Source organism: Pan paniscus, chromosome 4 (genome assembly GCF_029289425.2).
Source record: "Pan paniscus chromosome 4, NHGRI_mPanPan1-v2.0_pri, whole genome shotgun sequence".
NCBI classification, from domain to species: Eukaryota; Metazoa; Chordata; class Mammalia; order Primates; family Hominidae; genus Pan; species Pan paniscus.
The window spans coordinates 24,987,693-25,013,994 of NC_073253.2; the positions used below are offsets into that span (position 1 = coordinate 24,987,693).

Here is a 26,302-nt window from a genome sequence, read left to right on the forward strand (position 1 = left end):
ACTGGGGATACAATGGTGAGAAACATGCATAGCCTTCATCATCACTGAGCTTACACTGAGTGACTTTAAATGTTCTTTTAGGATGTGAAAGATTATGGCAGCTTCAAAAATTAAGCTAAGAAGCTCTCTATCATTTTCTATGACTTGAGTTTAAAGCACAAGATTTAGCTCTTATGATTTTTAATCATAAATCTGAGTGGGCTGGAGGCTTTTTATTTGTGAGTACAGAACTTTGGCATCTTTTTTCCAGTCCTGTCTGTAGTTATTGACTTAATTCAGTTTTCCACCTTTTTTGAGTTATGTTTTCCTTGAAAAGTGACTCTTTCATTTTCTATTAATATTTATTGGTGGTATAAAATTGTATAAAATATTTTAATAATTTTTAAACCTCCCTTTTATTAAATTACCAACCTTACTAGTGGCACTATTCCTTTTCTTGTTACACTTCCTGTAAGTCTTTGAATTTCACTGGTATTGCCAAAAACCAGCTTTATACTAGATTATGAGTACTTTATCAATTTGACCAATTTCCTTTTAAAACATTGTTCTCAAACTTTATCTTTACTAATTTCCTCTTCCTAATTTCAATTATACAATTTGTTCTTCGTTTCTAATATCTTCAAATAAATGCTTGGCCTATTTTTATTCTTTCTTATTTAAAATAATGTTCTCCTATAACTTGGTCTGTATCTTAAAATTTTAACATATAGCTTTTTTTCAATATCATTATGTTCTAGTAACTACAATTTCTCTTTCCTTTTAGACTCAAAGGTGATTTATAAAGGTACTTTAAAATTTAAAATACGAACAAAATAAAAGTTCCACTTTTGTTTTTTAGGGGTGCTATCCCTTAGCTAATTTTTAGCTTGTTCTATCATACTATCTTTCCTTGGGCAAATTTAGCCCATCCTTCTAGGTCTAACGTTTATGTCACCTCCTTTAAGAAGCATATCTTGTGTTCTCTCCCTTCTCTAAAATTTTATATACATCCCTTAAACATATAATGTTTATATATTCTCCGCCTTCAACTCCCATCCTCAGGCTATTTTATTCACGTCTATGAGATTTGCTGTTTAGCTCAGTTTTTGTGGATTTCCAAAAGATTCCACTCAATTTACCGAGCACCTACGCACCAGACATTTTATTAGGTACAAGGAAAAGCGTTAAATAGATATAATCACGGCCTCCAAGAAATTGAACCTAGTAAGAGACACGAATAAGTAGACATCCAAGTGAGCTTTAGGAGACTTGGTTTGGTAGTGAAGACAGTCTCATGTGTGTTAACAGCTTACAGCACTGTAAAATAAGAGACAGAAGCGAACAAATCCGTTTCAAACAGTTCAAAGGAGGAAAAAGAGAGGGAAAGGCGGTTTAGATACAGCTAAACCATAAATAGCCTGATAATCTAACCCTGTGATAATCCAAGTATAGCCACAGCACCTGCCTCAGAATCACTTAGAAGGCTTGTGAGGAGTAAAAACGCAGATTCATACCTACTGAAATTAGAATGGAGAAACGGACATTTAAGTCTGCATTTTAAACACATTCCCCAGGTACTGAGGCCATTCAAAGTTTTAGAACAGAGCACAGCCAAGTTTCGCAGACCTTGTTCCTCAAGTACTCCCTCCTTCTAGCCGGAGGGTGGCCTGCAGAGTGTCCCTTCCCTTCCCACCGCCGAAGCTGTCCATCCAGTTTCTGAATGGCGGCCCACAGACCGCACGGCTTTACGAGAGAGGAACACAGCACCTACCCGCCAAACAGCCACACAGGGCTCGGAGGCCGGACCCGCAAAGGATTCGGGGAAAAACGCATCGAGCCAATCCGAATAGCGAGAGCGGCCCTAGACTGGGGGGGCGGGGGGCGTTAGAAGGTGGGCGGGGCACAGAAAAAAATTTTTTTTTTCCTTGATTGACGTAAAACCTACCCAATGAAAATAGAACTGGTAAAGCTTCCGCCCTAATAGGCAGAACCATAGCGACATTTCAACCAATCCAGCTAAAAAATGTCTATGTTGTGGGAGGTCCCTGAGGCCGCTGAGGTCGTTCGTGTCTGTTGAACGGCTGTGGGAGTCTTGCTGCCTTGGGTAGGGGGTTAAAATCGTTCTTGAGAGGAACGTCTCTGTGCGAAGAGATAATGAGTTTAGCTCTGAGGTCGGTAATAAGGAGGCGGCAGTGCTCTCCACACCCCGGAGCGGGGCCCAGGGAGGGTGTGTGTGGAAGGGAGGACGTTTGGGGCCGAGGCGAGGCAGGGGATGTAGTTTGGGACGCGGGAAAGGAGCCTAGGGCAGCCTGCCCGGATCACTCACCCTCTGGGCTCTGATGCCCTGCAGGGAACGAGACCAGTGCATTTCTGCTAAGGAGGTTATTTCTGTCAGCGCGTAGGGCTTTGGACTGCCAGAAGGATGGGCTTAGTTGCGAGCGAGGTGGGAATGAAATATCGCGAGGCTTCTACTCTTGTTTCTCTGAGAGATCAGGTCGCGGACATCCCTTCATTCAATCCGTGTGCCTGGCCAGGGCCCCACCTCGGCTGCTCCGCTGCTAATGCAATCACCCACCTATAAATTTTGGAAATAACAAAAACTCTTTCCTCTTCTCCCAGGGCCCTGCTTTACGGTGTAATTGGAGACCCATTTTAGTGACTTTGATTGGCAGTCTGTTTCTTGGTTTTCCTAAATTTCTTGCATTTTTTTACCTTTCAGTTCTAACCTCTAACCCTCTGTTGCCCTCTCCCACTATGTAGACGTTGTACCGTAAAACTATCCATACACTTACGACACTCCGAAAATATTCCATGTTCTGCTAAGGGATAATCATGGTACCCTTGGATAGGGTCAGGGGTGAGTCGGTTCTGGACTTGGCCTCCAAAAGTCTCAGGAAGGAAAAGACTGACCCCAGGAATACCCAAGTTTGTGTCAAGTCAGGTCTCATGAAAGGAAGATCTTCCTCAGCTTTGTTATACTGCACCTACTAGTCACTTCCTAGCTTTTTTTTTTTTTTTTTTTTTTTGGAGCTTTCAGAGACCAAAACACTTTCAAATGCAACTAGATAGGTGTTTTAAGTACAGTCAACTGGTTTTGACATGTTAGTGTGTTACCGGATTGTGTTTCAAAACTTGTTATTCCAGTGTTGCGGCTCCATTTGAAAATTTGGAGCACATTTAGATGGGCAGCTCTTAAGGAAAACATTTCTGGCTTTAAAATAATTTTTGCTTTTTTTCTTTAAGCGTTTCCAGAGTTTATGAGAAGTTTAACCTCCGGTTTACATGTTAAATGAGACAGGACTCATCACATTTTTATATAGAATGAAGCACAAACATTATATATTGGCATCTAATATTTGTCATATGTTTAGACTCATTAATATTTTCGATGATTTGTTAATATCAATGGAGGAAATGACACATAAATCGCCAAACTGTTAAAAACGTGTAATCTAAAAACATTTTGAACCAACAGTGCTAAAATACTGTATAAGTTAATTCACTTGTTTTTTTTTGTAATTTTATGAACATAATTATCAGAACTATCAACAGTAAACCGATATATAGTGATTGTCAGTTATGAATTTTGGTTTCATTTGGAGATTTTTTTTTTTATTCTTTAACATTCTTGTAGGATAACGTTTTTGTTTTTTTGGTTGGAGTTGGTTGGAGTTTCAGACATAAAAGTAGTGTTGCTTATTCACAGTTCTTGTTTCTTCCACAGTAACATTAGTGGGAATAAATAAAAAGCTGGGAAAAAGAAAAGTTTGGTCCTCATTTCTTTTAATAATCTGTAACACTCTTTAGTTTTGCAAAGTTCAGATTTATAGCAATTTAGACTATGGAATAAACAGGTCATTGACTCATAAAGGGAAAGTTTCCCTATCTTTCTCCAAAGTACTTTCTTTTTTGAAATTTAGAAGATAATTATTGGCTAATTTCTGTTAGTAAAGAGAATTAAAGTGGACTAAGGGCTTTTTCTTTCCATTTCATAGAAGTGAGCTTGTAGTGGACAAAACAAAGAGGAAAAAAAGAAGAGAACTGTCTGAGGAACAGAAACAAGAAATTAAAGATGCTTTTGAACTATTTGATACAGACAAAGATGAAGCAATAGATTATCATGAATTAAAGGTAATGGTATACTTTAAAATATTTGTTTCTGTGTTAAAATGATTTGCATTTTTACAGTTGCTTTACATTACATTTCTAAGTAATTATTTTAACTAAATTGGTTTTGGAACTATGAAGGCATTTTAAGCATTCATAGTTAGATGCTGTAATAAAACTGAAGAGAACTCCTAACATAGTTTTTAGAAAATCTTTTTCACATGAGAAAACGAATAGTATTTTAAATGTAAAAATACATTCCCAGGGAAGGTGCTTATTTTTCACTGACATAATTAAAGGATTTCAAACTGGAATTTATTCTTACCATATTCTTTTCACTGTTTTTTGTTTTTGTTTCTTGGTGACTCATACTGTTTTCAGACTGTGGGAGTGTTGTCTTTTAATCTTATAATTTGGATTTGTTAGTAACATAGTCTCAATCCACTTTCTCTGGTGCAAACAACTTCAGTGCTGTTTGATGTTGACACATGCTAATAGGTAAAAATGTCAACTTTAAGACCTAGAATGTCAAAGTGTAGGGAGAGATTTGTAAATTATTATTTGTCAAGGTATAAGGAGAGATTTGGGTTTAGAGTAGAATGGGACTTACTTTCAGCACAGTGGGAAAGATAGTATTTTGAGATTTTTAATGGCCTTAATGGATAGGTGAATGTAAGTGTTTATTTGGTAGTTTTAATTTTTGTAATTTCGTAAGGGATTTTTAAGCATTAGAATTCCAAGTAGGGATAGGAACTATGCAGTGACAGGATAGAATGTATAAAAGCAGTTAATAGGCCTGCTAAGTCTAGCTTTCTCAATCTTGCAGTCCTCTTTGGCTCTCTTTTCCCACTGGTTTTTTGTTTTTTTTTTGGTTACCCAGATTTGATCTTCCTTTATAATGTCTGTTCCATTTGTAACCATTGACTGTCTTGGTTTGGGACCTTGTTTCATACCTGGAGCTTCCTAAATGATTTCTTACTAGTTCACCTTGTACACTACCACTGAATTTGGATAGTTTAAAAATTCTTTCACCATTGCTCATAAATTGTTCATTGCTCATAAACCATAACTCCTCATTGTATACTACTTAAAGTTCAGATTCCTTTGCTTTCTACTGAATGTTCTCTACACTTTTGCCACCAACTACTTTTTTCATTTGCTAACTGCTTTCTTCCTCCTGAACTCTTCTAATTAAGGTGGAATTCACCTCCTAATTCAGGTGAGCAGTTTACCTCACCTGAACTTTTCTAATTCAGGTGAGGTAAACTGCTCTGTTCATTGTCCTTTGAACCTATTCATTTCAGTGTTTCTTTTAATACCAGTCATCCTTCCCAAATACCCTACTGCTCCTCTTCATCTATCCTTCAAGGAACAGTTTGAATCTTTCCAAATAAGACTTCTCTAGTCAGTAATATGTCTCCTTCCTTATTACTAGTAACAAAATCTCTTTTTTCTCTAAACTCAGGGTCCTTAGCCCTATCATTTACCTGGTAACTAATCATGGAGAGACTGATGATAATTCTTATTTTAATGTTTTATCTCTTCTATCATGTAACTGTTTAATGTTTATGCCACGCCTTTTTCTCATTTTGATTGTTAATCCCTTCAGAACAAATAACAATCAAATTATCTTTGCAATAAGTTAGTGCATTTTATATAGTAAAATCTGTAAACACTTGTTGGTTACTTTGTCATATAAAAAATGCAATTTATAAATGAAAAAACTTACGCATACTTAATTTCAGTAGTGAAGAACAATTACACTATCACTGCTATTTTAAAGAGGTAAAACATGCAAAAAAGTTATATTTTATTAATGTGTTGTCATCTCTTAAGATGTAAAAACTTAATAATTAGAAATTCTTTTGTAAAGAGTGCTTTATAATTTGCTTTTCCTTTTTAATCCAAAAGGTGGCAATGAGAGCCTTGGGGTTTGATGTAAAAAAAGCTGATGTACTGAAGATTCTTAAAGATTATGACAGAGAAGCCACAGGGAAAATCACCTTTGAAGATTTTAATGAAGTTGGTGTGTATTTTAATAGTCTTTGTAATCAGCAACTGTTAGGAAATTGTCTGATTAATATCACTTTTTAAGTTTTAAATTCTCTAGGTTATGGAATTTTCTTATAGAACACTGGTGTATAATGTGACTCTTACTCAGTTTTGTTTTGTTGGCTTTTTTTTCAAAGAAAAAATATGGCTTTGCTCTGAGATTTATAGTTTTGTCTTTTGTTTTGTTGTGAAGATTCTAACCAAGGAACTATTGTGTAGCTTTTTATAGAAAGATGCTTTTCCAAGTTGTTTGTATTTATATTATGTGATAAAACTTGAAGGGTGATCAAAAAATTATTTTTGCTTAATAAAACAGAAAATTTGATATCCTGCTGTTTGGAAAATGTTTCCCAAGACCTTTCTGGTATGTGATTTTTGTTGGCTAAGTGGGAGAAGAGGGAACTGGTAGTAGTTGGTATCTTTGGCTGTAGATGAAATGCACGACTTCAGGTTGACAAAGTTTATGAGAGGCTACATCCTCTGGATGACCTTGATCTCAGTGGATAAAGTCATCTGTTTAGACGGTAGTAGCAAAGGAGGCAGTGGGCATACTGGAAGCAGGAGAAAACATCCTAGTACCACCAACTGAAGATAATGTGTCATAGGCTTAATATGGCTAAATTTTTTTATAGTTGATTTTAGTGAATTATTTATAGCGTATATAGACCAGGCTTTTTCAAAATAGAAGAGTCCGGAAGGCAAGGACGTTGCTATTATAACTTAAATGTATTGTCTAGAATATTATCTACAAAATATGTAAATATTCAGGTTTATTTCTGTTTTTTTTTTTCTCTAAACCAATGGGTCACGATATAAGCACATCATATAAGTATTTTAAGATATTTTAAAAATTTGGAAACAAATTCTGCTATATACACAAACCCCTTATTTTAAATATTCATCAAGAAGCAATAGGGGAAGCAAAAAGAAATGGCAATTAGTAGACGCAGAGAAAATTTAGATTCATGTCATTAGTCAATTTTTTAAATCCAAAAGCTCAAGTCATAAGCTGTTGAGATGGAAAATAAATGATGAACCTAAGAGAAAAAAAACACAGCACAGAAGATCCTCAACTTATGAACTAATATATGACTGTTTAGAGAGGCAGCTTGTCCATTGGGGACATTTTCCTTTTTTCCTCTAATTTGTAGAATTAATTATTTGAGGAAAGGGAGAGAGCCACCTTTTGTTCTCCCAGAATGGACACTCTTCTGAAGTTTATGATCGTAGTATTCCTAGTTTTACCTTAGATTGTTTATTTGTAGAAACAAGGTGTTGGTATATAGTGGAAATGGTACTATTAGGAAGGAGCTATAATCCAGGTATGTTTAGTACAGTGTAGTGGTTTAGCACTTGGAACCAGATTCCCTTGGTTCATACCTTGGTTTTGCCACTTTACAGCTCTGGAACTTGGTCTTTTTAATACCCCGTGCCTCATTTTCAGCTATAAAGTGGGGATCATTGTATTCTCTCATGAGATTCTTCTAAGGATTAAGTTAATGATATGTGAAGTACCTAGAAAAGGGCCTAGCATGTTGTAAGTGCTACTAAGCATTTGCTATTATTATTACTTTAAAAAATTGTCTTTGTTTCAGGGGCTCGAAATAATCATATATGCATCACTGGGACATAAAATAGACTTTGTGTATATTTTTTATTGACTTTTTTTCATAAAGGCTATTGTAAGCACTGTATCATCACTAATAATTTTACAAAATATGTTATTTCACCTTAAATGAACACAATTTAAAAATTGTGATTTTTATTGGCAGTTGGGACCAGAATCCCATGCCACCTCCACTTTTTCCTGACACCCCATCTGTTCTATGTTATTAACAGAGCAGAAATACTGGGTTCCTTCTAGAATAAATAGATGTGGCTAAACTTCAGCTTTGACACTCAAAGATTAACCTTTTGACAGGGTCAACATGTATCTTAGCTATCTTAAGGCTACCTATGGAGAGTACCAGGTGTCAAATAAAAATGTATTACTGTTTGGGAATCATTCAAGAACTATGTATTCCCCCTTTTGTTGATTATTTTTAACTAATCACTGACCACAGATTAATATGTTTTATACTTTGGGACAAATAATTCTAAATCATAACATATGAGTCCTAGTTTTATCAACTACCCAAGGACACTGTTCCACAGATATATCTGGATGAAGTTTGGCAGTTAACTATTATAGACTCTTCCTAGTACTGGAAAAAAGCTTTAAAATATATTTAATGTAAGTTTAGAGTCAAGACAGCCTGAGGCTAGTGAGTAACATAGATATTTTAGGAATTAGTGTCTTTAAGACTAACATAAGTCAAACGTTTGTACACTATTTTTGACATGTACTACTTATTATTGCTGATTGAGATTATAATACTGTATTATTGTTGTCTTCATTTTGCTTATTTAACACTGAATTTTTTGGTATTAGGTACTGTACTGGGGTTGGGAAGAAGACTTAATTAAAAGTTACTAAAAGGTTCTTCTTTCAGGGAGTTTACAATGTAAATATAGGTGACAACAGGCTATAGTACTATGTGGTAAATTGTAATTTTGTCTAGGACAGAAGTCAGCAACTATAGCCTTTGGACCAAATTCAGCTGCTGCTTGTACACCACCACACCCCTTCTTTTATGCAGTTTTTGTGCTACTATGGCAGAGTGAGTAGTTAGAGACTTTATGGCCCTCTACAAAGCCTAAAATATTCACTATTGGCCTTTTACAGGAAAGATTTGTTAATCCCTGATCTAGAGGAATTGAAGACTTTGCAGAGGAGATTTTAAATTTAGGCCTTTGGAAATGTGAGTAGGATTTCATTCCAAGATTGCCAGGAAGAGTAGAGAAAAAGCATTCTAGGCTTAGAAAGCAGCAACAACAAAGAATGGTACTAGACGGATAGCATGTTTGGGAAACTAGGTAGTGTTCTGGGCTAGACATAGGGAAATGACTGGAAACGTAGGATTGGGCCAGATTGGTAAAGTCTTGCAAAACATGAAGATTTTGAATTCTAGTCAGCAGAGATCATTCACAATTTTTAAGGGAAGGGGATATGATATGTTTGAGAAAGAAAACTGATGAGAGTATTATTGATGATGAGTTGGAAGGAAGAGAGACTGCAGACAGAAAATACTATTTTTTTCGCTGAGGATGGCGAGGGTGAAAAGAAAATACATTTAAGAATAAAAAAGAGGCTGGGCTTGGTGGCTCATGCCTGTAATCCCAGCACTTTGGGAGGTCAAGGCGGGAGGATTGCTCACTCACAGGAGTTTGAGACCAGCTGGGGCAACAAAGTGAGATCCTGTCTCTACAAAAAATTTTTAAAAAATTAGCCAGACGTGATGGCACATGCCTGTAGTCCCAGCTACTTTGGAGGTTGAGGTGGGAAGACTGCTTGAGCCCAGGAGTTGAGGCTGCAGTAAGCTGGGATCACGCCATTGCACTCCAGTCTGGGCAATACAGCGAGACCTTGTTTTAAAACAATAAATAAATCAGAAAAAAAACAGTATTCTCAGTACTATAGGACCTGATTAAGTTTGTGGGACTGAAAATGATTTATGCTTTTCAAATATGGAATCTAGCTGTAAATGTTGCTGTTATCTTTTGGTGGGGGTAGGGGAGGCAGCTGCAGTTACCATGGTGGTAGTGGAATGAGTTTGGAGTCCAACATGTCTAACTGGTATGTTTGGATAGAAATTTCCGAAAGACATTGAGAAATATAGTTAAAGCTATATTTCTAGCGTTACCTATAATAATTTTTAATTTACTTTTGATGTGATGTTTTTGGATTTGCCGTATTCTTAAGTGATTTTTACACATTAAAGGTCTAAGAAAGTATTTTGATGAAGTACATTTCTGATAGTATGTGTAATTAAATCATTTGAAAATACAGTTGCATGGACAGAAATTTGGAGTTTTGTGAAATAAATGAAACCCACCTTAACTGCCTCTATATCAGTTTACTAATTTTTTCGTTGAAAATAAATATATTCCTTATAATTAAATTCTACTTTGTGGAACAAGAATAGAACCTGAAGGCATGGAGGAGAGTCATTATAAAGTTATATATTAGGTAATGTTTTTGCTGTCCAAAATTATGAGCATTTATAATTCCCAAGAAAAGCTGCATTTTAAGGAAGAATATTGATAAAAGAATATATAGACACATAGCTCTGAAATAACTAACACAATTAAAGTACCAGTGGGATAAGAATTTATACATCTTGGAGCCCCATCTGTTCCCCAATCACCCTGTTGCTTCTTTAAGTACATTAATACTTTCAGCAAGCTGCTTTTTTGGTTCACCTGTCATGTAAATTATTTAATTGGTGAAGAAAATTTCTTAACACTTTTTTTCCTTGTCCTGCTTTTTTGTTGGGACTAAATTCAAAATAAGTTGAGTATGTGCCATAGAGTTAAGTGTGGTATTTTATTTTGGTGTTATGGCTGTAGATATGCCAGCTCCTTTTTGACTGAATATTTATGAGCTTTGATGATTTGCATACTTACAGTAATATACTTCAATTAGTTACTTGGAAGCCTTTTTGGATAAAATTAATGGATAAAAGGAAACTATTGAAAATATGTGTAGATGATATAATAGTCATTTGAATAGGTGATTATTGAACCAAATACGGGTGAAACAGCAGCAAAACAACAGCTTGTTGGAGACTTCGATTGTATTTTTTTCATTCTGGGTTCCTTAAACATTCCAGTATTTTCCAATCTATAAGCAGTTGCTTTTTTTTTTTTTTTTTTTAATGATTCTGTAACCTTCAACAGGACCGAGTTATTTTTAATAGCATAGTAAAGGCCATAAATACCTTTTCCTGTAGTGGCAGATAGTGTATATAATTACTTCAGAGATACTTATTTAGATATTGTTAGAATTTTATTTAGTAACTTAACAATTTTTATGCCATAGATTTTTATTTTAATTTTTATTGTGGCTATTGATTAAAGACTGCTAAAATTGAAAATACTTAAGCTTATTACTATGTTATTACATATGATTATATTTAGTGTATTAAAATACACAATTACCATTGAGGTTTGAAACTACATTTATTTTTAGTTAGTTGTCTGAGAGTGATTTATCCAAACAAAATGGGTAAGCTTTAAGGAGACCTTCTTTGCAGAGGTTTTTTTTGGGTGGGCTTTCCTGCTATAGTCAGATTTGATCCTATTTACTACTTTGTAAATTTTGGAAAACCAAGAGGTTCTTCTAATCACGAAGGTATTAGTGGAATTTTCAAATGCTGTCTGAGATTGTGCCTGTGTCTGCGATGGCAGTACTTTTTGTCTCTTGCAGTTTTTCTTGTTTTGAAGTTGGATTAAATTTGAGGAAGAATCAGTGTTAGTATGATGTTTAGTCAGCAAGCAGCTTTTATTTAGTTAGCTCCAATTATTTTGTTGGTATGTCTCTCCACAAGTAGATGACACACTCCTTGTGTGCTTGATGTCAGTGGGGCCTAGTACAATTCTTGATAATAGTAGATCTTAAATAAATATGGTATAAATGTAGTCCTTTTTATTTTGCCTCTGTGTGATATAGTTTTGCTTACTTTTATAATAAGACAAGTTGCTCATAATAAAAAAGGTTAACATTTAAAATATGGATTTGATTTTTCTAATTTCAGGTTTATCTCGGGGTTTGGGGATCTCATTTGACATTTTATTGTCAGACTAAAAGTTGACAGTCACAGCTTTAATTCTCATCTAATATTTAGTTGATTTCACAAATGAATGCCTTTGTGATTATGCAGGTTTATTAAAATATATATGTTTTTAAACTGTAGTGACAGACTGGATATTGGAAAGAGATCCCCATGAAGAAATACTCAAGGCATTTAAACTATTTGATGATGATGATTCAGGTAAAATAAGCTTGAGGAATTTGCGACGTGTTGCTAGAGAATTGGGTGAAAACATGAGTGATGAAGAACTTCGAGCTATGATAGAAGAATTTGACAAAGATGGTGATGGAGAAAGTAAGTTTTAAGTGAAATGTATTTTCCAAGTTTTCCTGATGCTACACATGTAATACATTTTTCTAAAACCAAATGACTTGCAAGACTTTTTTGTAAACTTAACCGCTTCTTGTAATGGACCTTCTGTCTAAATAATTCACATGTTCACTTTGGAATGAAGCAGATCTCTAAAACCAATTATACTTCAAGAAGGTCCTTCACTGTTCTCTGAAGGTGAAACCACCAAAATTTCAGCCTTTCAATATAATTTCAGTCTTTAATGGCTTCTCCCTCAACCTACATGCTAAGTTCTAAGTTCTATTGATTTTTCCCTTCAAATGTTTTGAATCTGTTTTTATCTTTGTCCATTGTGGCTGTCCTAGTTCAGGCCCTAATTTCTAGTTAGGAATGTTATAATGGCCTCATTTATTCTTGCCTTGGCTGCCTACTGGGTGCAGTGTCCTGCGTGTTGACTGGTGCTACACAATGAAAAAGGCAGATGTGGTTCTTGCTTTCACTTTGCAGTCTCTTGTAGTGTCCTAATTGCCCTTTAGGCATATAAAAGTCTCTAATCTCTTCTTCAGTCTCTTGGTATCATTCTTTTCCTAAAATATACATTTGATAATGCCATTTCTGTGTTTAGACACTTGAAACGATTCTTCAGTGCCTACAGAGTAAAGTTCAAAGCCTTCTATGATCTATCCCACCTTTCTTCTTTAACCCTCACCTCCTGTATGTACACATTTTGTCAACATATGCTATCCTGAAAACACATTTTTATGCTATTCGTTTCATCGTGCTGTTTCTTAATCTTAGAATGCTCTAATTGTTAATTTCTGCCTGCTAAAATGTGATTCATTCTCTCAGGTAAATATTAAACACCATCTTTTTCCCAAAAGCTTCCCATAACGCTCTATGAATCATGAGACTTCCATTGAAGGCCTATAGCATTTAGAGAAACAAATTATTTTGATACTTTCATACACTTAATATGGAATCTTTTGGCTGGAAACTAAGTTTTGTTGAGATAAAAACCACTTTATTTGTATGTTAAACTGCTAAAGATTAGACCTTGTTGTCTTTTTTGTGGACTTTAGTGTTCTTCTCTCTTTGTGACTTTTTCATGCTTTTCAGTATCTAAGAGCAATGAAATTTTAAAAATATTGGGTATATAGAATAATAAACATGGTGAATGTGAAGTTAAAGGTAAATAAGATGTACTACAAGATAGACATAAAGCTGTGGTAATGATACAGAAAGAGTCACTTCCCCCCGCCCCCTCAAAAGCATATATAAAATAAAACACAGCACATCTTTTGGAAAAAATGAAAGGAACGTTTTGAAAAGCCAGAATGGATAATCTTTTAAATAATGATGATGTTTGTTAACATTTATTTAGCAGTTACTATATTGGATATTAGCATTAATTATGTCACTTAATTTCCATAATAACTTGTAAAGTAGATATAGTATTATACCTATACATGTGTATAATAGATGCATATATAGAGATGAGGAAGCTAAAGCTTTGAGAGATTATTAATCTGCCCCAGGTTATCACAAAGCTAATACTGTACATGGTAGAGCCAGAACTCAAAATCAAATCTCCAAAATGGCAAAGAATGTGCTTTTAAACGTAATATTGTATTGCCTCTCAGGCTATGAAGTAAAATATTAACTAGACTTCTATGTTTATGGAGTTTTAAAAATTACATGCTGTTATAGGAAGCAGTGTATTAGCAACATACTCAGTTGGAACTTCCAATTCTAAGATTTGCTTTTCCCCTTCAAAGCCAGATGGTCTCTAAGGTACTTAATCTACTTAGTTCTGTAAAATTCTTATTGTTAGCAACTTGTAATAAGATTTGCTCTATGAAATGGTTGATGTATGAAAAATTTTGTTAAAGAAGGCAATATAAAAGGAAACAAAGTGTCATATTTTCTTGATTCAATAAATGTTTTACCAAAGCTTATTTTAAGCTAGGCATTGTGGTAGATTTATTAGATATAGGAACTTGATATAAGATATTGTTAATAGAGAAGGTTATAAAATCAAATGTACAGAGGTATAGAAGATTGTCTTTTAATTGTCTACAAGACAATTAAAGTAGCTAGTTTAATTTCCTGAGCCACTTTCTAATTTTTACTTTCTTGGGTTTAAGTAGTGTGTTTTTAGGTATGAATCATGGAATTCAGTTGTCCCTTGATAAGCACAGGGGATTGGTTCCAAGTCACTTAAGGATGCCAGAATCTATGGTGCTCAAGTCCCTTGTATAAAATGGCATAGTATTTTCATATAACTTTCACATATCCTCTTGTATACATTAAATCATCTCTAGATTACTTATAATACCTAATACAATGTAAATGCTATGTAAATTGTTGTTATACTTTATTTGTATTATTTTTTATTGTGTTATTTTCCCAAATATTTTTCATCTGCAGTTGGTTGAATCTGCAGATGTGAGGAACCTGTGGTTACAGAAGGCTGACTGTATTTTAAATACTTTTGAAATGCTATTATAAAGTTTTTGTATATAAACAATATAAAAATTAAGTGTTTTGTGGTTTTCAAACTTCTATGTGAAACTTAAAATTTGCAGTTTGAGTATTGAAATTTTACAGATCAAGAAAAAGTTCTAGATCTTAAGTAACAAGTACTTTTTGGATTTTGAATTTTTTAATCATGGATGTATTACACTGTTAAAATGATTTGTAATCAAATCATTCTAAGGCTGTTTTATGTTTTTTCTCTTAATACAGTTCTTAAGAACATACTCTTGCTTCCTATTTGGTCTAGATGCCTCAGTCTAAATCGGGAGTTCTTCAGTGAAGGTGCACACTGGCTAAACTGATTAATAATTTTATATATTTGAACTGTATTTATTGGAAAGAGAGAATCGATCATCGCTTTCCTAAGATATTCAGACATGGCTATTTAACTGCAAAGGTTAAAGATCACTACATCAATTTGTAAGATTCTTGAAAGTAGTTTGGAGTATTACAGATTTTGTATTACGTTCTTACCATGTCTGTCATAGTGTTTTGTAGATGTTAAATACTGATTGCATGGATTCATAGTTCCCTGTCAGCTTCTGGAAGGTGCATTTTTCCTAACTCATAGCTTATTTCTGTGAGGCATACACTATTCTTTCTTTGACTGTATTTCTGATGGTATTCTCCCACCCCAGCTCTCTTTCTATTTCCTTTCCAAATTCTGTATTTTTATTTTAGAGCCCAAGTAATGATTTACCTTTACCTAAATTTTTCTTGTTAGTAATAATTTTTACCATTGTGAAGGATTTTTTTTCAACACTGATTTGGTCTTTATTTTAATAATAAATAGTATTTTGTGTTATAAAACATTTGTTCTGTTTCAAGTATAAAAACTGACTAACATAGTTATCAAAACCGGTTTTCTATGTGGTTTCTAGAACCAGTGCAGTATATATTCTTTTCATTCCCTATGACCATGTTTTATCTCCTCAACATTTTTTAATTGGTTAATTTTTTCTAACTGTTCATTATGAATATTCTCAAACATAGAGAAAAATTGTCAGACTAGTACAATGAACACCATTGTACCTTCTGCCTAGATTCAGTAATTAGTATTTTACCGCATTTGCTTTACCTGTCGTGTGTATATTTTTTTCTCAATCATTTGAAAATAAATTTCATATATCAAGAACTCAGTCTTTAGGCCAGGCACCATGGCCCATGCCTGTAATCCCAGCACTTTGGAAGGCTGAGGCAGGTGGATTGCTTGAGCCCAGAAGTTCAAGACCAGCCTTGGCAACATGGTGAAACCTAATCTCTACCAAAAATACAATGATTAGCCAGTCTCATAACCCGGTCTCTAAATTAATTAATTAATTAATTAAATTTTAATAATAAAACTAAAACTTGATCCTTTAATATTTTAGCATATCCATCTACTAAGAACAAGGATATATCTTTCATAAAGCTATGATACCAATGTTACACTTAAGAAAGTTAACAATAATTTTATAATATCATATAATATCTTTCTCATTTCAGTTTTAATGTATTCCAGAATAGGAAGCCTGGTGTCTGTTTTGATATATTACGCAACACGTTGTGGTGTTGACCACTAGCCACTTAAAAATGTTAGATTCAATGGAGTATTTTCATATAATACCTTCTATGGTAAATAAGAGTTAAACAATCTAAAACATCATCTCATAGTTCAGTGTTTTCAGATGAAGGAAATGAGATGCAGAGCTGTTCTGTGCAGAGCTGTGACTAGAGACCAGGTCTTAAGTCTCAGTGTAGTTTTCTTTTGGCATTATCAAAATTATCATTCATAACTTATGCATTGTTTAGGTATGTATTAAGTCTTAGGGCTAAATGCTAAATACTTACCGGAAGTATCTTCTGAACATTTTTCTTAATTGATACGTGCGCATATGTTGGGTTTTCAAAATTATATTCTATAAGATTATCTGATTTCTTATTTCTAGGTTGCTGTCTTAAACATTATGTTTTATAAATTGGAGATTCTTACTATATTTATAATTTTGGCAAACTAAAAATTAGTCCTTATCCATGATTATTTTCTGCATTTACATCTATATAGTTACTGGATTACCTTGGTGATTAAGATTACATCTGTAATCTTTTCAAATTGCCATTTTTATTTTTACCTTTGAGGTATGGTGACCTGGTTTTAATTATTCTTTAACATAGGCTTTTAAGTATATAAAAGTTCAAAAAATAATAATTTAACTTCTTTTTATAATTTTATTATATTTTCATTCTTTAGAAATCTAATTTACATGCATGATATGTTCAAGCTTACTTGTAAAGGAAGGATTTGCTAAATGAACTAGTAGAATAAAGATTATAAAGAGGGTTGTTTAAAGAACCTTGAAATGTCAAGCATTTAAAATGTTTTAGCAAGTATGTACAAATATGACTGTGATTGACTTTTTTGGTAACATTATCTTTTCCCCAGTTAATATTATAGAATACTAATTTATAATGTTTATCACATTATATGTATTTTTGCATTCAAGAAGTTACATTTAATAAACATGTTCCACTTCCTAACAAAGAAGTAAAAGCAAAAAGCCATGTCTTAATGTAATAATTTTGCATAATGTAAAAATTTTTAAATACTTAGTGTAAAATGGTAGTCGTGGATTCTGAAAAAATAAAATGTTTATATTTCTAACTATTTCATTTTCTTTCTTACCACAGTAAACCAAGAGGAGTTCATTGCTATTATGACTGGTGACATTTAAAGAATTACAAGGATAAACACTAAGAATGTTGCAGTTACCATCTTATATTCTATTTTTGTGCCTGGAGCCATGTGAAAAAAACCAACTTAGTTCCTTTATCCTAAAGGACCAAAAATAAGCATCTTATATATCTGTATTTTACTACTGTTAAGTTTCTTTGTATGAACTGTGTTGTTAGTACTCAGATAGTTTAGCTTTGTATTTATAATAGAGCTTTTATATAAAGTTTTAAAAATTGAATATGTGATATGTGTTCTTTGAAGGTTTTTTAATTTAACATTTATAGTCACTTTTTAGTGCACACATTTTCCAGACTTTCGTTAATAAAATATTTATTTTATTAGAATTTTAAAGTTTGGTAAATTTGTTTTTATTCCTAGTATCTGTTAACCCTCAAGAGTGGATTTCTTAAATCTTCCCTTTATAATTTTACTAGTTTCTGAAACAAAAATTGAAATACAAATAGCAGTAGAGTGGCACATTTTTCCATTACCTAACATTTCATCAATTTTGACATTCTATATTTTAATACAAGCTGACTCAATATAAGCCTAATTCCTTTTTTAAGAGTCCTGTCTTTGAGTTTAGAGGGAATAAGTATTGTGCAGATAGACCCATTTATCCTTGTGTATTATGTTTCTTAACTTGGTATCAATGTAAGTATGAAAGTTAATTTTCTTCTGAATATTTCCTTCTTAAACAAATTGAATGAATACAATTTGAATTTTCTAACTTCTTGACTGAGAGATTTAAATTTTGGAATTTTGATTTGTTAAGGTAATTATCACTCAATTACATGTCACAGTGATGAAAATAGAAAACTAAGCCACAGAAATAATTTAAGTCTATGTTTTACCTATATGAAGGAACAGTCTGTGATTCACCAGGAAATAGTAGAGACAGAGTTTCCAAGTATTGGTGGGCTCTTCTGCCTTGTAGAAGTGTATGTTAGGGGGAAACAAGTGCTTATGGAGATCGATCATAGAAAAAAATAGTACCTATATGGATCCTTCACTCATAATCTAGTACTCGGTGTTATGGGCTCTCCCAGGAACGGAATTGAGTTGTCTATTTCAGCAATCTTTCTTTAGAATTCTTGTTTTAAATTTTTAAGTTTAAAGTATAGTATCATTTGAGGCACTTTAAATGTTGTGAGCCTTTTAAGAGTATTACATTAAGGGTTGTCCACTAGAAATTTAACACAAAATCAGTAGGGAATACTATAGCAGTAGTGACATTTCAAACAGTTATCTAGGAAGCAAGTATATATTAGGTCATTCTTGTACTGCTACGAAGAAATACCCAAGACTGCATATTTTATAAAGAAAAGAAGCTTAATTGGCTTACGGTTCTGCAGGCTTTACAGGAAGCATGGTGCTTCTGCTTTTGGGGAGGCCTCAGGAAGCTTACAGTCATGGTAGAAGGCTAAGGGGGAGCAGGCACATCACATGGTGAAACCCAGAGTGAGCAAGTGAGAGAAATGCCAAGTACTTTGAAACCACCAGATCTCATGAGAACTCACTATTGTGAGGACATCTAATCACCTCCCACCAGACCTCACCTCCAGTACTGGGGATTACAATTCAACATGATATTTGAGTGGGGACAGATATACAAACTATATCAGCAAGTTAACTAGAGTAAAACTTAATTTTGAATACAAATTCAATGGCCACAGTCATAATATTCAGGGCAATAGACCTTGAAATTAAAAAATTTTTATCGCACACTGATGAGTTCCCTCTGTCTTGATCATGAAATATATTGATTTCCAGGAAAGTGAAAAATAAAACAGTAAAAGTAAATCTAGTTTTGTGAGTCTTCTGTGACTTTATTGGAACAGTGAAGCTACTTTTTGCCACTTTACGGATATATTGTCTTTTTTCTTTCTTTCTTTTTTTTTTTGTTTGGGTCAGAATCTCATTCTGTCACCCAGGTTGGAGTGCCGTGGCATGATCTCGGCTCACTGCAACCTCCGCCTCCTGGGTTCAAGCGATTCTCCTGCCTCAGCCTCCCAGGTAGCTGGGATTACAGGTGCCTGCCACCATGCCCAGCTAATTTTTGTATTTTTAGTAGAGGTCGGGTTTCACCATGTTGGCCAGGCTGATCTTGAACTCTTGACCTCAGGTGATCCGCCCACCTCGGCCTCCCAAAGTGCTGGGATTACAGGCATGAGTCACCCCGCCTGGCCTTCTTTTTTCTTAATATACATAGTTTCTTGGGATACTAACACATTTGTTTCTTCTCTTACTGTGGGTTAGAGAAGAGTGCTCATCTGGGCTCTTCATGTTTGTGGAAGACTTGCCTTACAGTAGGATATGAATTATTGTTGTTTCTTCTAGTATTCATAATCAGTAACTGTAGAGTGGAAAGGAAAAAATACTGGCTAGTGGAGGTGGCTGTATGAAGAAAAGAGTGATTTTTTTTGTAAAAAGAGGGAGGTAAGATATTCATCATATTTATCCTTATAATCCTACTTACCATGCAGTGGCATTTCATGATGTGAGAAAGTTATGTTACCTACTAAACTTGCTTAGTGCATTGTTACTCTGGTTTCCTGGTGAGCTTTGATGCTAGTCACTGGAAGTAAAATCTCTTAGGGATTTAATAGCGATGTGTTTTTTAAAGATTGTTTACAATGTTCTGATGACCAATGTGAAAAAGAAAAAATAATTTAAAAAACCACAATATGTAACATATTACAATTTTAACAGTGTAATATAAGGAATAGGTTACAATGGAGAACCAAAACAAAAGCAGAAAGGACACATAACTTCAGGTGGCAGCTACCACCCCTAGGCCTAGGGGACCGAGCTAGAGGTTGTGGTTACTAGACACTTTGGGGAGAGCTTCAGCAGAGCAGGGACTCAGACATTTGGGGAGGGGCCACTGGTAAGTGGTGGTAGTATAGATAGGGAATGATGAGGCTGGTACGGGGAATGCTGAGAAAAAGCTGGAGACAAACCAAGTGTCGCTACTGGAATGAAGAGCTGTTGCTCTGGGAATGCTGGCAGGAATTACAAACAAGCAGGAAACAGCAAGATTCTTTCCCTCTCCTGCCTTTATGTCTTTATCTTCTAGTCCTGCTATTAGTGGAGCCTAACAAAAATTCAGGTGGCAAAGGAGAAATGTAGTTTTCACAGTCCCAGCCCTAGTATTACACAGTTTGAGTGTAGAATAGTGGTTTGGAGTTGTGGGGAAAAAAGTAGTTCAATAACTAGCACAGCTGATTATGTATTTTATTATCTGAACCAGGTTACTTTTGAGAATGAAGGAGCTAGAGGGTAGGGGGGAGCTATTATTTAAGCTGGGATAACAGATGTAAATCAGAACTGTCCTAGGCAAATCATAAGATTGATCTCTGGGAATAGTAACCACTGTTATTTTAGAGAAGTTACATATTTTAATCTTAATAACCTTTTGGGGTAGATACTGTAGGATTGTCTTTTACAAACATTTGGAGGGTTTAAATAACATGTTGGAGGTAACAGGTTGTAACTGAATTGGAATATGATCCCCAGCTGTTTTACTCTAGAGCCCACTCATAACTGATGCTATCTGCTTAACAATGACTTTTACGTACTCCCTCAAGATGTAATACATCAGACCTTTAAAACCACGAAACATGAAAGAGAATTTGAGCTTCAGAAGCTCAGCTGAAAAACATTCATGAAACATGTTTGTTTAAGTTAGCATGGCATTATATTATGTGCTATTCCATGTAAGTTAGTGTTTTGTGTCAGACCTCTGGTAGCTTATAATCTTAGATAACTATATAGTCATGGAGACAACACATTGAAAGAGTAGATCAGTTTGGAAAATAAATACATTAAAAATAGTGTTAAGCAAATACTTATTGAGAAAGTACACATTATTGAGTAGTGAAGACTTGTAAAAGGTTTTCATTTCGAGGGTAAAATTTAGGGAAACATTTTTCCACTTAATTTTTGTGGAGAAGATTTTATTTTAGGGACTGTTTAAAATGAAAGGAACTTTAGATTTAGAAGTGTGGTTGATAGAAGGTTGTGTGGGTGGTCTTAGGCATTAAGCCAAAGAGGAGGAGGGAGCAAGGTTTATGGACCTCAAGCTGGTAGTCTTAAAGCAAAGTTCTCATAGGTCTCAGTTGAGGTGCATTGGTTGGAGGGGAGGGGTGGTCAGTAAAGGTCACTTTAATATTAGAATTGTGCAGAATTTGGGTTGTAAGCAGGAAATCTCATAATGAAATATGGCAGCCAACTGGATGAGAGCTTAGTTGCATCTTGGAGATCTTGGAATAGATTTTCAGTTGGAATAGGTAATTTGTTTACCTTTCCTGATTCTGAATTCAGAATATACTGTAGTTAAACCATTCATTGAAAACTTCATCCTAGATGCTATGAAAAATTGCCAAATAAAATCTAAAATAAAACCAGGTTCCGGTTTATCTGAGCTTTATGATTGTATGTTAAAAGTTACCTTTGTGAGGTAAACTCTAAATACCAGGTGTTTTTATTAGTAATTTTATCTAACTGTCTACAGAAATCCAAATTATCTCTTTCATGAGAACTTTGGAAACCCATATGTTTTGTGCTATTCTGAGACTATGTAAAATATATTTTCAGTATATGATGATTTTAGGAATATTACTGACATTTTATAGAATCAAACATCAGCAGGGTTACCTCCATTTTATACTTAATTAAGGATATTTTAAAATAGGTTTTCTTTATTCTATAATAAAATAAATAAGAGATACTTAATAGAATCCCTGGAGTCCAACATTTCTGATTTTAATATGCTTGTAACATTTGCCTAACACACCACTGTGCTCTCTGAAAAGGGCGATCATTTTCACTGTATGGTGTTACCTAGACTGCCTATCCCCAGGGTCTTCCAAAAGTCCATGTACATTTGACAGCATGGAAACGTGTACTGTTGTAGAGCATAAATTCTAGAGACTTATTGATGAAAGCCTATTTCTGATACGTAGCTTTTTAAAGACCACTCAATATACATAAACTAAATGTTAAGTGACAAAAATATTTTCAAATTATGTTTCCTACCATTTAGGACCTCCTTAAATTTAACAGCAGGTTAAAGGTTTGGGGTTGGCTTATTTTTTAAGAAAATATACATTTTGATTGTTTTGAAAGTTTATACATTTAAGGTTTCTACCAAACAGGTAGATATAACCATACTTTAAGCAAGATTACATTTTCCTTTTTCTATTAAGATTTAAAATGTTCCATTAAATCTGAGTAGCTAGCCAAAACTGAGCTTTCCAGGAGACTTTCTATACCAGTCTTGCTGGGAGATAATTGTTGCTAATCTAAGTCCAAGGGATAGTGGGATGTTTTTCAACACTGGCAATAAAAACAAAATAACTCTTTCAAAGAGGGAGAAGCAAGATTTGGATTCTAAGAATTTTCCTTGTGAAAGAAAACTTCGTTTATATCTAATTGGTTGATTTCACTACTGTAGCAAAGATACAAGAAAAAAAACTGGGAAAGATTTTTAAAAACTAGAAAATTAACAGTCTATTTCATGTCATTTGGGGAAAAATTAAATGACATTATGTTTGTGAAAATGTTTTGTGAATTGCAAAGTTATATTAAAATTAATTGTTATAGTTACGCTTCTTCTGTAGTTTGAATTATTGGCCTATGGGCCCAAGTACCTATAGTTCTACAATCTGATCCTGGAAGTTCTGGGGTCTTGAGGGCCTCTAAGGAGCTGTTTGTTGGTTGTACCCAAACCTAGGTAGCTAGGATACTGCTTGGGGGTAAATTCTAAACTCAGATTAGTTTCTTTGGAGTATTCATAAACAGGTGAGCAAGGCAGTATTCAGTCCATTTGGAGGAAATGTATTCTTAGGGAGCATGGATAAAATATATGCTATTAACATTTGGTTGAAATCAGCTTAAAAATCATGATTTATATTTCTACCTAAGTTATATTAAAGTCAAAGGTTTTTAAAAATTATTTTCAAAAAGCTAAACTTGATTGCTGGCAGCTATTAGGGTCTAAAGAGTTAATTCATGTGAAAAAGAGATAGAAAAGGCAAATCTTTTTAAAAGAGTTCTTAGTTTCTATTTTATTTATACTTTATATAACATCTTTTTTTTTTTCCAAAAAAGGATTGTAGCACACTTCTCCAACACAAATTCAGTAAGATTATTAAATTAGAAACAATAGATCACAAACTATATAGAAATAAGAAGAGACAAATGCAGTCAACTTCAGTTATTTGGGGTCAGATGGAGGAGTGTTCAGATCCACCATATTAAACATAGCAGAGACCTGGACAAGGCTCATCTCCCAATCAAGTAATTGCTGCCGTTTACCACTTTTGCTCTCACCTTCTCCCCCTTGTCTCCCACGAGATTAGAGAAGTGCTGAGTTAACGAGAGGCATGTCTGGTTAAAGTAGGGTTGAGACCCCAAAGGAGACCTTCCCAGCACTATAGGGGAGGGAAAACGCTAGACATCTGCTGTACCTTAATATTGTTAGTCTACAGACCAGTCAAATTGCTCCTATATAATCAAGAAATTTGTTCTAGGAACCCAGGATGAAATAAAAGGTGCATGAGGGCCTAGAGGTAAAGGAGAGCTTGATTTAGAGTACAGCTTACAGTATGGATGTAGAGGTTTTCTGAAGTGTAAATTAATTCACGTACTCTTTATTGGTTCAATGACATACTCCATATACTACTTACTTACTGAAAAAGATCAAGAAACATGAAATTAAAGAGATTAAGATTGCTGTAGTGTTTGACCATCTAAAAACATTGCTCAGGATTCTGATGAATTCAGTGTTGAGGAATACACCATCCATATCAATAGCTGCTTAGTTGTTCTTAAGCCTCAGGGAAACCAGAGATTTAGGGCTTATGTAGGGGAAATGTACAGGAGTCACAAGGAAATGGTGAGCGGCAGTGGGACACTGATGCCAGAGAAAGGACTCATGGAGTGGTTATTGACCTATAGGTTCAAGAGATTTGCAGCTCTATAATCGGATCTTGGACATTTGCCTTGTATACATGAATATATATATAGACCAATAAGAGGAATCATTAACTAGACTCTTATAATCTATGAATGTGATTTTTAAAAGCTTCATTATTTTGCATATTTAATTTTGTTAGTCTCTATCAACTAAGACTTTATGTTTTGGGGAATGTTCTTTTTAGGCAGAAGGGTTTGATTCCTGCAATTATGAATGTTACTAGGTACAAATTCGCCTGCAGAAGGGATGACAGTCAACCCACAGGCCTTCTAAACTCCTTCTTTATTCATTTATTCAAGGAAGAATGGCACTTAATTACTCAAATTAAGATAGTGACTTGGAAAGAGAAAAATAGAACAAAATATATTTTCAATCTCCACCAGGGGGACCTATTGCTGCAACAAAAAAATGAATCTGAGGAAGAACATTTGTTTTACACAACAGTTACATGATATTATAGTTTTATTTTTTAAGTGTATACACCTATTTGAAAAAAAGTGCTTTTTATATTCCACATAATGGTATTTCTCGTGGTATAATTTTATTTTTACATTATATCTAGTAATCAAAATAGAAAAATAAACAAAATATGAGGTTTTCTTGATTTGTTAGTTAAGCTTTTTAAAAGTAGAATAAACTATTAAGTGAAAATATAAATTCAGTCTTTATTTGAGAATAATTTCTGTTTAATATATCTACAAGATTACCTACAGAAAGCAGAGAAAACTCTTTTTCATGAAAACATATCTTCCTAAATTTTGCGAATTCAGTATGTCTTATCCCCTACTCCACTGGCTTTTGTCTGGGATTTAAAGGCTTATAGTTTTTATGAAACATTTTCATACTATACTATTTATAATTACAAAATAGGTAAGTTCTATAATCACAAAGTTAGTAAATCTATCCTTTTGCCTCACTTCTAGTTGTGAGACATTCTATTTTCTGCTTTGAGATTATGCATGCTTTCTTAGCATCAAGTGCTATTTTATTTATTTATAGTCATATATATCTTAATATTCCTTATTTTTTACGGTTCAAATATTCTCTTTCTGAGAGCTGTATAATTTTCTAAATTCTAGATGTTTTTATCTGACTTATATGACTACCTCCTTTCTGAGTTCATTGATTAGAAGTGATTTATATTAATGGGTGTCAGTGGTGAAGAAAGTTTACCAACACTGTGGGACAGATATTACCATGTCCATTTCTCAGATCAGGAAATTGACGCTGAGAATGATTACGTTACTCAGTTAATGTAATGTTTTCTACCATATGATTCTAAGCCCAATATTATTAAACACACAGTTAATTTTAACACATCTCAGATACGAGCAAGCTATTGTTCTTGACATACTTCCTCAACCTAGACCAGATTAGTGAACTCATAATTTGAGTGTTAATGGGCCTTCTATCCCAGACATATTCTTCTGCGTGATAAATTCCTTGTTCTAAATAACTTATTTGGATAATTTTCCTTGTCCTGAATAAACACCAACCTACATAATACAATACTTTAGATGTAGCAAGAGATTTTTAAATATATATACTGCAATTATACATTTGGCCAAGCAAGGTTGTAATGATGCCTTTGAACTTTTGGTTACATGTACACACACATACACACAAACATAAACACACACACTACTTTTTTCTCCAAATAAAATTATTAACTCTACCTTATGAAGAACTGAATAAAGTTCAATCATAATGAAATAAAAATTTACATTAGACATATGAAATCACTCATATTAATGAAATGCAAAATTAAAGTACACCGAGGTACCACTTTTACTTATTCAATTATTTTTGTAATATACTCTGTTAAATGCAAGGAGGAGGGGAAATAAACCAGAATCCTTCCACTGCTGGCATTAAAAATTGGTACAACTCCCACAGAGGGCAATTGGTAACATTACAAATAACTACACCACATGATCTAACAGATCTCTT

General features: G+C 34.0%; 1 protein-coding gene across 1 annotated transcript; it reads left to right on the forward strand.

The window, feature by feature from the left end:
* The first annotated feature begins 1,828 nt into the window (after window positions 1–1,828).
* CETN3 (centrin 3) lies at window positions 1,829–17,721 on the forward strand. Its single transcript, XM_003822778.4, has 5 exons — window positions 1,829–2,150; window positions 3,975–4,110; window positions 5,998–6,112; window positions 11,934–12,125; window positions 17,325–17,721. Exons 1-5 carry the CDS (start codon window positions 2,134–2,136, stop codon window positions 17,366–17,368), a joined length of 504 nt encoding a protein of 167 aa, XP_003822826.1. The 5' UTR covers window positions 1,829–2,133; the 3' UTR covers window positions 17,369–17,721.
* The last annotated feature ends 8,581 nt before the right edge of the window (window positions 17,722–26,302 follow it).

Excerpts from the sequence above, each read along its gene's own strand:
- CETN3 (XM_003822778.4), top strand. Across the intron at positions 6,113-11,933 it reads TGAAGATTTTAATGAAGTTG|TGACAGACTGGATATTGGAA; the intron begins GTGTGTATTTTA and ends TTTAAACTGTAG. Across the intron at positions 12,126-17,324 it reads CAAAGATGGTGATGGAGAAA|TAAACCAAGAGGAGTTCATT; the intron begins GTAAGTTTTAAG and ends TTCTTACCACAG.